At 43.8% G+C, this 13,766-nt stretch overlaps 1 protein-coding gene across 17 annotated transcripts in view; it reads right to left on the bottom strand.

Moving 5' to 3' along the window:
• The window catches only part of MICAL2 (microtubule associated monooxygenase, calponin and LIM domain containing 2), a 73,670-nt gene that overhangs the window by 21,909 nt on the left and 37,995 nt on the right, over positions 1 to 13,766 (bottom strand). For all 17 annotated transcript variants that reach the window (XR_009277991.1, XR_009277989.1, XR_009277995.1 and 14 more), the window contains exons 3-12: positions 10,979 to 11,186; positions 10,241 to 10,357; positions 9,152 to 9,253; positions 7,175 to 7,330; positions 6,116 to 6,216; positions 4,265 to 4,522; positions 3,342 to 3,457; positions 2,173 to 2,299; positions 1,892 to 1,982; positions 1,657 to 1,804 (exon numbers count right to left, since the gene is read on the bottom strand). Coding sequence is in view for 13 of the 17 variants with exons in the window: in XM_058842719.1 (XP_058698702.1) it covers positions 1,657 to 1,804; positions 1,892 to 1,982; positions 2,173 to 2,299; positions 3,342 to 3,457; positions 4,265 to 4,522; positions 6,116 to 6,216; positions 7,175 to 7,330; positions 9,152 to 9,253; positions 10,241 to 10,357; positions 10,979 to 11,186 (1,424 nt within the window). In the remaining 4 variants the exon portion in view is untranslated. The remainder of the gene's footprint in view (positions 1 to 1,656; positions 1,805 to 1,891; positions 1,983 to 2,172; positions 2,300 to 3,341; positions 3,458 to 4,264; positions 4,523 to 6,115; positions 6,217 to 7,174; positions 7,331 to 9,151; positions 9,254 to 10,240; positions 10,358 to 10,978; positions 11,187 to 13,766) is intronic.

Below are 13,766 nucleotides of genomic sequence, written 5' to 3'. Positions count from 1 at the left end.
GAGGAATAAATTAAGGACAGCATTCTGTGGAAGTAGCACGTTATATGTGTGTGCACACATGCACAGGCACTGCCTTTCCTTTTTTAAGGTTTTACACACACACAGTTTGAGCAGGGACCTCCTGTCCAGGCCATAAGTGAATTTAGCAGTGCACTAAATAAATACATCACACATCTGGAACTCTGTTATCCACTCTCTAATCCATTTTCTATGGGATCTATTCTAAGACTCTAATCTTTTGAACGGCTTCCAAAATTCATGATTAAAATAAACATGTGAATAAATTACAAAGCTCCAGGCAGGGCAGTTCCTTTCTCCTCACAGTGGAATGTGAGTTTTTGAAGCCCTGAAGAATTTCTCCTCTTCTCTCTCCCACCCACTGCCCGTTTCTGGAGCTGGGGGCTGTCACTGGCTGCCACCTTTCTCGCCTGGCTTTCATCTGGCCAAGTCCTTCTGCAGGCTCACTGAATACAGAAAGCCAGCAAGATCCAAACACAATGTTAATTAAGCAGCAGGAGGTCTGTTAGCTCAGGAAGATAAATTTATCGACTCTGTTGAGAGCAGTGTAGACAACATTTTCCACAGGCAGCAAAGATTACTTTGCTTTCTGTACCCTCTCCCCCAAAAATATCCACCATTCTAATTGTTTTAAAGTAGCCCAAAGCAAAAAAAAAAAAAAATATTTTAACTATTCTTAAAATCTCAGCTCTTCCTCTGTACAAACTGTACAAACAAGCATCCTAGGTCCCATTCCCATTTTTTCCAATTTATCACACCTCATAAAAAAGCTCAACCATTCCTTTCATTTATCCACAATAAAGGGAGGCTGACAGTAATTCATATGTGACTCCTAAGGCTCTGCAGGAAGACAGGAGACTGCATCCCCTGCAATTTGGAGACTGGTGAGAAGAGAAGAGTCACCCCACTGACTGCACCCAGCAGTGCCAGCAATTGCTATTTCCTGACACCTGTTACCCACTGACCCTCTTGTACCTACCTAAGGGACATTACAAAATATTCCCATGGGTGAAGCTGTGTCATGCAGCACCAGGACCCCAGAAACTGTGCCAAAAGGGGAATGCTGCCTTACCCTCAACCCCCAGGACAGGTAATTGTCAAGGCCCAGCCCTTGCTGTGCCTATGTGAAAGGGCTCTGTGCTGTCCTGGAGAGAGCTGTGCAAAACCTCCAGAGTCCAGCATTTCCCTGGCTGAGTGTCACAGCAGCCAGTACAACACGTGGAGGGTGGCCCACTCCAGGCTCAGCCAGCATTTCTGTCACTCAGGACGGTGCTTCATGGCTGTGCTTTCAAACAGACACTAAAACCTGTCTCCAGGGATCCAGGAACATCTCTGCACATCTCCCCAAACTGCAAACTTCATTTTAAACACACACATGACTCCCACAAAGATGGTAAATCACAGGGTTCAAAGCCTTCCTGGCTCTTTGAAAGCACATCTATTTCATTTTAAAGGGAAAGGACACACAGAAGAAGCAAAGCTAACCCAACCCCACCCTGTCCACCCCCCAAAGCCAGCCAGGTTTGCACCTCCTTGCAGCCACACAAGGGCACTGCAGAGTGCCAGGCTTGTTCTGGCTGCTCTTACACCAGCCTTTGGCAAATGCCTCTCCCAAGGAGCTCCACAGCTGCCACCTACATGAGGTCAGGCCTGAAGCGATGGATGATGGCACACAGAGCAAGGCCACTTTTCCAGGAGGTGCTCAGGTCAGTGACATGAACATTTCGGTATCCCTCTGTCTGCTTCTGGCACCACGTCAAAAGCTTGTTAGGCCGAATATCTGACTCTGCAGAAACAGGAGAGCAAACATTTCAGGCAGCTTTTGCGCGCTCAGAAGACCACAAACGTAAAGCCACAGATGGAGATCACTTACCTTGTCTTGTGAGGTTCACTGATCTTCTGATGGAGCTCACTCTTTCCAGAGGACACTGCTGCAGCTCATTGGTAACATACAATTGTCTCACCTGCGAGGAAAAGTGATTACCAGCATAACCTCAGACAAAAAACCAGCTTTGTTCCCAGGTTAACTTTATCAGCAGCTAGTTCTAAATTAAGGACTCTCCTGAAGATTTTGTTTACACACAGTCCTTGCAGCTCTATTTACCCTTGACAAAAAAAGAACTGATTTCACAAGCAAGCCTTTTAAGTACTGACCTGGTGAGGTCGAACACAGCTCGAGTTCAAGTTGGGGTATCTTGTTCCCGGGTCAATGGTGTACTGCTCAAAGTTCTTATTAATGTTTTCAGGGGTCGTCTGAGGCAAGAGTCGATAAATGCTCTCTCTTGCAGAGGAAAAAGATGCATGAGTTATGCATTAAAATAAATATTTATTATATAAAGAGATTGGGGTTTTTTTTTCAACTGCCTGAACCTTATTTTGGTTCTGCCAGGACAAGTGTTATGGACTAAATGCATAATGCATCCATCCCATTTCTTATCCCCACTCAACAGAAGGATGCCAGACAGAAAAAGGACAAACAAGACAGACACTTAGAGCTCATGCCCATATTTTCCTGAGGCAGGAAGTGAGCAAGAAAAAGAAGGAAAGGAAAAAAAAAGGAGGTTACATCATCCAGTCATCTGGTTTTGCTTTAACAGCTACTCAAGAAGTAACTTCTTTACCACATAAGAGCACTAAATCCTGTCATCCTGCAATTCCTATAACCACCACAGCTTTTTTTACTATGCTGTTCAATTTTCCATTTGGGACTAGGCCGTGTTTGAGTCATCCCACAAGCTTCTATCCCAAAGTGCAGTAGTCAGTAAAGCTCCTGTTTGCCTTCCCACCAGCAGGGCTCTTCCTATTACACATCTGCCCCAAAACAGCCTGGGAGCTGCAGCAGAGCAGGGTGGCTGCCAGCAGCACCTGAGTCAGCAGCCTCAACCATCAGAGCACGGTGACAACAGGACTGCTGCTGTACTTAACAACACATTTTCTTGCTCCAGTCAAAAACAAGCTTCTGCTGCAGCATTTTAACAATTCTCCTTGGCCACATATTTATCAGCCTCAAGAGAGCACCACTAAGCCAAACTGCAGAGTTAAAATCGCAGAGATCAACTCTGAAAGCTGTTAGTGTTGAAGAATTTATTTAGACTCCCTTCAGGATTTTTTTAAAAAAATTTGATGATAAAAAAACCAGGTGTTGAGATAGCTGGAGTTTTTGATATGAGGTCTCTTTGGTTTACTTCTTTGAGGATAACACTTAAGTGACATAAATCAGTGATTTAAGCCCTAATAATACTTCTCCTGACAGCACTCTGACAGCCAGTGCCTTCTGGCAGTGCTGGAAGCTCTGGAGGGCTGGGGAGCAGAGCAGCACTCACCGTTCAGCCAGGATCTCCAGCGGGGGCTTGCCCTGTGCCCAGCTCCTCACCATCCACGCCGTGTCAAAGGCAGCCAGGAAACCTCGTGCACAGCCAGTGCCCATCGGCCAGAAGGGCTGCAAGAAGCATTCACACCTTAGCTCTGCACATTTCTCAGCTTCTCACTACTGAACCAGCTTCCAGTGTCAATCTGGAGTCTAGGGTTTCATACTGTCTTGGAAAAATAGCCCAGAAAGAGTCAAAATGCAACAGAGGCAACATTTACAGGTTTTAAATGTGCCTCTCCTTGGGTAGGGAAAAAAGATTAGTTTTCTCACTTTTTCATTTTTTTTAAACTTCTATATTTAAAACCAAATTTCTCAGCCTCAAAAGGTAAAGGCTGAGATAAAAAAGAAGACTCAAGAATTATTCAAGAAAAAAAAAAGACACCCTTCTCACCTCCTAAATTTGCTTTGGACTGTTCTTTTCAAATGCCTCAGGCTGTCAGCATGAGTTTAAAATAAAAAAAAAAGGTGCATCTTTTCACTTCAGAAAGAAAAAAAAAAAAAGGAACATACTAAGGCAAAGAGACTGCAATAATAATTTGGATCAAGTGTTTGTCTATGATGGAATTCAGTTAAATGATGCCATGCACCCAAGCTGAGGACACGGAGCTCACAGTTTTCAGACAGCAACACCACTTGCATAAAGCAAAATGGGATCTCAGCCAGAGGCTGCCAGCCAAGCATTAGCTAGGACAAACTATGGCATAAAAAAGGAGAAAAGAAAAAATGGGGGAAAAAGTCTATTCCAAATGAGGTACCACTGTTTCAGGACATGTGAAAGAGGACATTTTATACTGGAGCATAAATTGAATGGTTGGATTAAGGAAATAAAATTTGAAAAACCTGAAAAAGCTGCTTGGAAAGCATTCCAAGATTTACCTCAAGCAAACTATCTCCAACAAGCGCCACCAGGAGCTGGTGTCTGTGCCTCTCTCTCACCAGAGCAGCGTTTTCAGAGGCATACATGGAGGTAAAATCAAACATTGCTACATCTGGTTGGCCATAGTGATTAATTGCAAAATCCAAGGAAGGCAGCTGGTAGTTGGTTGCAAAGTCAGCAGCTTCTCTGGCGTAGGACAGCAAATTGTTCTGGTTCACATTTTCCCCACAGAGCAGCAGCTCGGTATCAATGGAGTCCTGCAAGGAGAGAAGGGTGTGGGATGAGAGACTCCAGCATCCTCTCTGGATTGGAACTCTGCTGCTCACAGCAACAAGAAACAAGTGGCACTTGTCATCTTCTCCAAAAAGCCCGTGCCCAAGCACAGCTACTGCCCCAAACAGAGCTCTCCTTGCCCACACTGAACAAGCAGCTCTGTCTGCAAGAGAAGATTTCAGCTCCTCCCAGTTCCTTGGTTGTGCAATGTTTTCAGAACATTACTTCCCTCCCATCAAAAGATGTTATCCACATCACTGCAACGCTTTTCTGCACACGTGCAGCCCACATCTGCAGCCCCAGGAGAGCAGAAGCACTGCTGCTGCTGTAAGGTGTGGGGCTCAGCTCCCAGGTTTGATCAGCAACAACACCACGGTCAAACACGGATCACAGCAGCTTTTCTGCTGTTAGCTTTTGGGCTGGGTTTTTTTTTGGCCAGAGTGGAGAAGGACCCTGCCTTTACAGGTCACCCTACTTAAAGGCAGTGATCATTAATCAGGCAGGTTCTATTTCCAGCCTAATCGTGGATGAGACCCCTAATCACAGATGATACCGCAGAACCGCTATTAGCCCAGTTGTTCCAGACACACCGGGCTGGTTTTATTCTTCCACTCAGAGCTGAGTAGGTCAGGAAAACAGCTCTGATGAGCCACAGCTGCTGCTCTTCTGCTCCAAACTCCCCACACATCCCCTGGGAATGCCCCCACCTTCAAACACCAGCCCCACCAGCCACTCCCCCAAGGGATTCCGCCCTTCCTCTCTCCCTCTCTGGCTGGTCATGGACAGCAGCTCTGCCCTGGGAACCCTGGCCCCCAAAAGGGCAGGGAACCATGGCACTGAGCTAAGTGGTCCCATCAGAAAGCCCTGATGACAAGGTTCCCAAGTTGCCAAGAAGGCAAGAGTCCTTCTGACAGTTCCCCACAAGTACTTCCTTCAGGAAATTACACTTGGCTGTTTTGGCACTCTTACTTTGCAAGAAAAATTGACCTCTCTTGAGTTTCCAGGGAGGGAAATTTAAGTGGTGCCATAACACTTTTTAGAAACAAAAGAAAATAAACCCTGTATTTTACAGAAGAAGAAAAAAGAAAAGGAAAAAAATACCTCAAAATCCCAAGTAGCCCTGAAAGCTCAGGCCACCATGTTTATACCCTTCTTCTAGCATGTTTCACCCACTTGAGAGAATTTGCAATTTAGGCTAGGGTAGGTTTTCATGCTTCCTTATTTGCCTGATAAAACTGGTCATAGCTGTGCTAAGTTCACCCTTAAATAACTGAGGTTTTTATTTTCTGCTGTGATGATCCCACCATGTATTTCCAAGGTGAGTCAAGATCCCATTTCAGCCAGCTTCAAAACTGATTAATTTAGGAAGCATTGTTTTCAGTTCTCTATAGAAACTTTGAGCTGACCGAAGGGAAAAGCAAGTTCTAAAAATGTCAGAGTAAGATCCAAGTGACCTGAGCTTGAATGAAGTGATTAAGTCTATAAACACCCTCTCTAACACGCAACATTTATACAGATGTTCACGCTTACAGTGTGCCAAGTGAATAGAGTAGGGTTTAACCAGCACTTTTACATACATTAATAATCACTCCTTTGTCCAGAAGACTCTGCTTTTTTGCTGTCATCACAAAATAATGTGTGCTGTCTTTATAGTAGACAATATTCTCCAGGTCAATCCCTGCAAAGAGATAGACATTTGTCAGCAAGAGCAGTGCCCTGCCTGTGTCACTCACCAACCCCTGGGATTGATCCCAGCAGGTGCCTTCCCTTCTTGGGATGCCTCCACTCTCCCAGGATCACTGGGCAAAATGCTATGAAACAAAACAAGAGAGGAGATTGGGCTCACCCTACAGAGTTTTCCTCAGTGCAGTTTGCAGTTATTCTTTCAGGGAACAGCCAGTTAGCTACAGCATTAACAGCTCCTGAGGTACAACTGGATGCCAAGGGAATAAAGTGGTTTTTGGGGCTCTGGCATTGGGTCTAACCAGGGGGCTTGGGTTCAATTCCAATAATATTTTTTTTTTAAATCAGCTGTAGATCAAGAATAGAATTGATTGTATAGAATAGATTATATTGAATAGAACAGAATAGATTGATTGCAGTCACTGACAGTGACTGCAACTACTCTGAAACCCCTTTCCATTAAGATGTGTTTCACAATTTATATTTTTGGTATTTATGGCGGATTCTAGTTCTTCTCAGCTTATCAGCACCACACATCAAAAAGCAAGAGTAAACTCCTCCCAGAAGGGCAGAGACTTTTTCAAAGGGTTTAAGCTGTTCAGCATGTGAACGGATAGAAACAAAACAAATCATGTCTTAAGGGAAAATCTCTGGGCCCTGAAAATGCTCTTCCAAATTTGTTCAACATAGCAGACATTTTTGCAGTTGAGAAAAATTTAAACACTAAAACAAGCCATGATGTGGCAACACCCAGGCTAAAAAAATATCCCACTGTACCATAAATGGACATCTCCATCTGCAAGCTTCTGACATCAACAGCATTTTATCACTTGGAAATTTTTTATCCACATTATTCAAAACTGATGTTACCAGTAACAAGAGGGTGGCCTGGCACATAGAGCTCCCCTGCTGCCTCTTGTATTTGGTAGTGGAACAAATGAGGATGCACTCACCCGTTTCCTCTTTCAGGTCCTGGAAGAACTTCTGGTTGAAGATGAAAGCAACCCCACTAATTTCTTCTACCTTGGCTTCTGCAGTTGTATTTCTGTTTATAAAATTGGCAGTGATGGCAATAGCCAGCTTTCCACGAAATTCCTTCCTCCTGAAGCCTGGTGAGCAAAGAGAGGAATTAAAACCCCTGGAAACCTCAGACTGGACTTTCAGGGAGGGTCAGCTCGAGGCAGCTCGGTATCTTTCCTACACCTCATCAAACAACATGCCATCAGTAGATTCCACCAGGCCTCCAAAACTCCCCTGAATGTAAAGAGACTTTTCTCCCCATTTTCAGCAGCAAAACTGGAGCTGCACTGCATTCAAGGTAAAGTCTCATTGAAAAATGGTTGGGTGGGCAACTAAGGGAAGAAGTTAAGGAAAAATTATGACTAAAGAAAAACATGGACAACTTTTTGGACATGTCTGGAAATAGAACAGGTCATATTCAGTGGAGGGAGACATTTTTAACATGCTAAATGGCAAGCTAGCTATTTGTTACATAGGTGGTAAACAGCTCAAGAAAAAAGATACAAGAGATCAGCAGTGAAAAGCAGCAGAGAATAATGTGAAAATCAGAATCCTCTGTAGCAGTGCTTAGGTGCACACACTACCAGCTAACGAGATTTTTAACAGATATTCGGGATTGAAAAATATTCAGTGGCTTAACTGTTGTATTTCCAAGGGGAGACCAACTGAGAAGCTCCTTGCTTCATCTTTGCTCCCACTTTTCACAGAAAACAGCCCCCTAAGCCACAGTCTTGTAATCACACGTTGAAGCTTTCCCATCTGTATGTTCCCCTTATCTGTAATTAAATCATGAAATAAGACAGAGGATCCTTACAGTATCTTTAGCCCACTGCAGATGACTTCAGAAAATATGTTATTTTACAAGAAGACATAAATTGGTTATGAATTTTTGTCTCTGTGCTTCTTGATATGCTGTCATTATTTCACTGGGATAGATCTGATATGGCACCACCAGCTTCTGTACATATCTTCAGTGCACCAATCATTTCCCTAGATCCTGGCATGATGATAAACATTAACCTCTCAACAGACTCTGCAGCTGAGACAAGAAAAATTAGGTTTTGCTGGTACCTGAATATTTAACCAGTCTTTTATGGGGGACAGCTGGACAACAATGGAGGGAAATTTCCAGCACAGCATTATGAGGAATTAACTGTAAGCACATTGTGGCTGGCAGATAAAAGAATAAGCAGACAAACTCTGAAGCTAATAAAAACAAGAAGCGTACTTAGAGAACGGAAACTAGCATGGATATAATTAGAGTTAAAAGAGAAATACATCATTAAGTATCAGGTGTGTTCCTGTGATGCAGGAGCAGCTCATCCAGTGTCTCTCTAAGAAACACAGCTCAGGTGGTCTGAATTCTCAGCAGTGACTCAGATCAGGAAACATTTACCCCCTCTCCTCCCACACACCTTGGAGCTATTTATTCTCTTTTGCTGTTGGTTCTAAAGGAACTGCTTCTCAAGTTCAGTCTCATTTACAAAGAAGCAATGCCTCTGCTGCCTTCATTAAATACCTGGCCGTCACCTTTTGGTCATGAGCTCAAGCATCCAGGGCAGATTCCCAGCACAACAGCAGAAGCTGTGCAATTCCTGACATGTATCCAGTCAGCCTCCTTCGAGTTAAATCACTGTATAATTACCTAACCTTGCAGCTAGCCCCATGGCACCACGATGTGTTCTGTAGGCAGTGCAGATACAGCTCAGAAGCAGAAATGACATTAAATGTCTTTTATTTTGAGCTACAACTTCACAACAAAACCAAAGGGTACCACATAAAGTAACAGCTTTCACACAGACTTCCATGGATTCAAAGCTACTCTGCTGCTTTGTGTTCTCCTCCGACTTTCAGATCTTTCAATGTACCCTAAGGATCACTAATAAGGTTAAAAACAAACATTCACCCACCTTCCAACGTGTTCCTGCGGCCATCTGCACCAATGATAACATCAAATTCATACTCTGACAAAGGGTGATCCATGGGGAGAAATTCAGCCCTCCAACCTGTCTCTGAAAACACAAATTACATTTGTTAATTCTTCAGTATCATGACAGAGAGGTGATTTCAGACTCTGAGGAAAGGGCACTGAGATAAAGGGTGCATTTCTCATTCTCTGGATTCCCTAATGCAGTAACTTCCTCTCAGCCACACCACAAGAAGATGTCAAGTTATTTCTCACAGAAATAACCCCACAGCCACCTTACCAGGCAGTACATACATGTGGTTGCACCAAGGAAGAGATGGCTACTAAATAAAAATAGCATTCCATCATCAATGCTTTTAATTGTCCTCTAAACAGAGATTAAATGGAAGCATACTCACAAAGCTAAACTTAATCTTTTTACAAAGCTGATCATGTGAAAGTGTTACTATTGTCCATATTTTAAAATTATAGATACTTTAACTACTTAAACCAATATACCTGTTCTACCGTCACCATATGACCCTTTGAAGAGATACTACAGTGTTTTAATTAAAGCAAAATTTTAAAATATTTTAGTGAAACTACATCCTAAACACTAATATTAAAAAAAAAAAAAAAATCAGAAAATGAGAAATCCTTTTCTACTGTTTAAAAATCTTGCATAAGAATGCTGATAAGACTCTGTGTGCCAGTGGGAGCTACATCAGACATGAATGCAAAACGAGGCCCAGGGCACTTAATCCATCCTCAACATTTACATTATCAATCAAAATCTGTTTTTGCAAGAAGATCCTGAGCAGCCACACCAGACTGCCTAGAAAGCCTCAAACACATGCCAGGAGGCACAGAGCAAAACCTCCGCTTGTCAGCCTGGCTTGTGCTCTCAGATGTCCCAGCCCTCTGTCACACTGGGGTCACTCATGCCTGTGAGTGCACAGAGCAAGGCTGGCCCAATAAAAAGGGAGAAAATCTCTTATTTCTTGAAAGAGTTTGACTGCCTTGTATGGCTTCACAGAACAGCCAGCACAAAAAGAAGCTGCTGGGAACAGCACTGCATTCTGATAAACAATACTTTGGTTTTCTTGATCTTCAGGAGGCTCCAGGACTTTCACAAATTCCAGGTTCACGTGGATTTCGACTCCCAGGATAAGTGCAACTTTGAAGAGGATGAGTTGAAGCTGTCGAATACCTGTGGAGAGCAAGTGACAGAGATGTGTTGGATAGGTGTGCAAGGCCAGGTGCCACCAGCCTGCTGAGAGCTGAGGTTCACTGTTAACACAGGCATTTCTGCTTCCCATACCATGATGAACACAAACATAGCAACCACCACAGGATGTTCTTCTCTTCCGCCTCCTTTTCCTCTCGCAGCACAACCTCCTCAGCAAAACTCATTTCAGTCCAGTTTCTTAGAATGCTTTTGTAGAGGTTTGCCTCTTAGTCATTTGTAAAGGATCTGCTAACCAGCATGTTTTAGAATACAAAATTTTGCAGCCTATTTCCCTGTAAAATAGTCCACTCTGCTATTTGTGTCCACCTTCAACATACTGGAATAAATATCAATATTCTTCACACCCCATAATCAAAGCCTGTTGTTTAACCATACCAGACTAACAAAAAAATCTGCTCTGTAAGACTGTAACTTGTTCTTCTGCCACTTTGCTTAAACGAGACCATTTTTGTTCCCCTCTGGGTGCACACTTGCACATGGTTAAGGCAGCTGAACTTTCTGCCGGAGCAAGAAATGTCCCCAGCAATCTTCTGATCCTGCAAACCTCTCACCCCAGCAGCGCCCGTGCCCTCAGGTACTCACTGATGTGATCAATGGATCCCGCACAGAACTTCCCATAGAACTTCTTTGCTCCCAGTCCCCGGAGGTCGTGGATGGTGAAGGGCCAGAGGTGCAGCACGTTGTTCCTGGAGAAGGTGTCCCTCTTCTCCACCACGACCACCTTGGCTCCCAGGAAGGCGAGCTCTATGGCAGTCCGCAGCCCACACGGGCCACCTCCAATAATTAAACACTGGCAGAGAAAAGCAGGAGTGTGACACAGGGTTTTGTGCTACTTCCACACAGCTGCCAACTTACTCTGTTGGCATGATTTGAAATACAACTTGCACTAGTGAGAGCACAAATCAGTCATTTACTTAAATCAATGAAAAGCAATTTTTTTTTGCATGTGGCGTTCAGCCTGTTTAAAAAAGAGGATAAACTGTGCTTAATGCAGACACAAAAGTGTCTGATGAAGCGAAGGAAGAGAAAAAACAGCAAAAAGCCAAACATTTTTGAGCATCTGCTTGCACAGAATTCCTGACTCCCATTTACCGTTTCGCAAGGGCTTGCAGTAAACAGCATCACAGTTGTGTAAAAGGGAGGGGAAAGGAAATAAGTGGTTTTAGTGTAGGCTTTTTTTGTTTTAAAGAGGAAATGGGTGTACATTTACTGGATCTGTTGGACAAACCTACGATAAGCCAGGAGCCTTAAGGTATTAGCTACTCTCTTTCATGCAAGGGTGGATGTGACAGCCTGGTTCACCTACTGAGGTAAAGGAGGACGTGCCAAGGGAACTCAGCAGACTTGTCCTGCTCTCAGGGAACTCATCCTGTCCATTCCACCCAGTGCTAAACATCCTCACTTTCAGGACAATCACACTTCAGGAGCTTCAATCTAAATTTGGGCATCCTCGGAAGAATCATTTCCAAAAGGTCTACAGAGGATTCCTGCCCAAATTTTAGTTGTCAGCTGTAATTTTTCACAGACTAACAGGCAAAGGATTTCCAGAAAGCAAGCTAATTAAACCCCAAGCATATCCAATGCTTACATTTCCCTGACTGATTACTAAAAAGCGATTAGAAACCATCTTGCAGCTGGACAATGCTGCTGTTCCATACCTGCCAGGAGCCCCCTCCAAACCCCCCCAGAACCCCCAAATCCACGTCCCGAGCTGCAGCAGTGCTGAGGCTGGAGCAGGGAGAGCTGAGGTGGCTCTGGGAGGATGGAGAGCCGCGGCACAGCCGTGCTGTAAACGCCAGGTGCCGGTGGCAGAGGCCAGGCGCGCTCCTGCGCAGAGCCAGGCACTGAGTGCAGCGAGCACACATCTGCTGCAGGCTCACTGCCTTCCAGCCTGCTGCCCATGGCATTGCAATCCCAGAAAATACAGGCATTGATTTATTTTGGTTTGCTCCTCATTTGTTTTCAGATTCAACAGCTTAAGCAAGAAGTATCTGGTGCTGACTTGTGTCCAACCCAAATCATAGAAGTGCAAAAATGTCTTTCTTCAATTTAATAAATAATTCTAATAAATTCCCATTGAAAGAACTCCTGTGAGGTGCTTTGGCTTCGCTTTAGGCAAGTGTTTTGTTAACCAGAGATATTAAAGTTAGGCTGCTGCCGTAGCCACTTGGCATTGTTCCTCTTAAAAGAACATTATTTAATTCAGAATTTCAGAAGAACATTTCTCACTGCATGATGAATATAAAAACAAAACAAAAACAAATCAACAGATGTAACAACATAAAGGAACGAAACAAAGGGCATATGCAGCCCAACTGAAGGGGATCCCTGGTGGATGTGGGTCAGATTAATCTTCTGATTAACACGGGAACTCTGAGCTCTGACAAGTGAGTTACTCCATTGAGCCTGCACAGCTACAGGCGTTTCCAGCCACGTTGAGCAGGCAGCTAGAAACATTTTACAAATAAAGCCCATACATGGTCTGATAAGGTGAGGTTGGTTTTTGCACTTACCAACTGTATTATATATAAATGAATGCAACTTTAAAGAAAATAAAAAATAAAAAGAAACAGCAGTCTTTGGAGATTTAGTCATAGCAGACCCTGCCAAGTAACAAAACCCACACAGAAAACCCTTCGTTCCTCCTGGTGCTTCACAACACACTATGTTAGCATTTTAAGGAGGATTCTGCCCTCTCCCCTCCTCCTATCACACTGACAAATTATCTTCATAATTGCCTAGAGACCCCATGAAAAATGGTTGTGTGTTTGCCACCACCCATGGTTACCTCCAGAAACACATTTATCTACATCCCAGAGCTGTTTGTTCTTTGATTTATTGAGGACGCTTCCTGCCAGTGTAAAACTTATTCTTGGCACTTCTTCATCTAATTTTGAAACTTCTGGGGTCAAAACCGGCACAAAACCCTTGCAAAAGTAATTCTGACTGTATTTGTGTTCCTATCTTTATTAAGAAAGGGAAGGGCCCATGCCACTCCCCGGCAGTGTGCCTGCCAGCAGAGGCCCAGAAGAAACCTTCCTGCAGCCAGCCTAGAACAAGCTCTGAATGGCTTCCTATTTTCCCCTCCTGTAATCCCAGTCTCCTGGCTCATCAGGGCCTGCTTTTGGAATTCATTTCTTGCAATTTAACACAGATCGTGACAGCTGGCATCACATAAGGGAGTCTCAAACAATCAATCCTGAATGAACAAATGCTGAGGGCTTCTTGACATCCACATCACCATTCACACATCAACTGCCTTTTAACAGTGCCAGATCATCCCCTACAAAACTAAAGGGCAACCTGACTTTTCAGAGCATCTCCTACAAATTATTCCAAGTAACAGCTGCTGAAAAGAACAAAGAGCTTT

Source organism: Poecile atricapillus, chromosome 1 (genome assembly GCF_030490865.1).
Source record: "Poecile atricapillus isolate bPoeAtr1 chromosome 1, bPoeAtr1.hap1, whole genome shotgun sequence".
Lineage (NCBI taxonomy): Eukaryota > Metazoa > Chordata > Aves > Passeriformes > Paridae > Poecile > Poecile atricapillus.
This window is presented reverse-complemented; position numbering and strand designations above follow the sequence as displayed.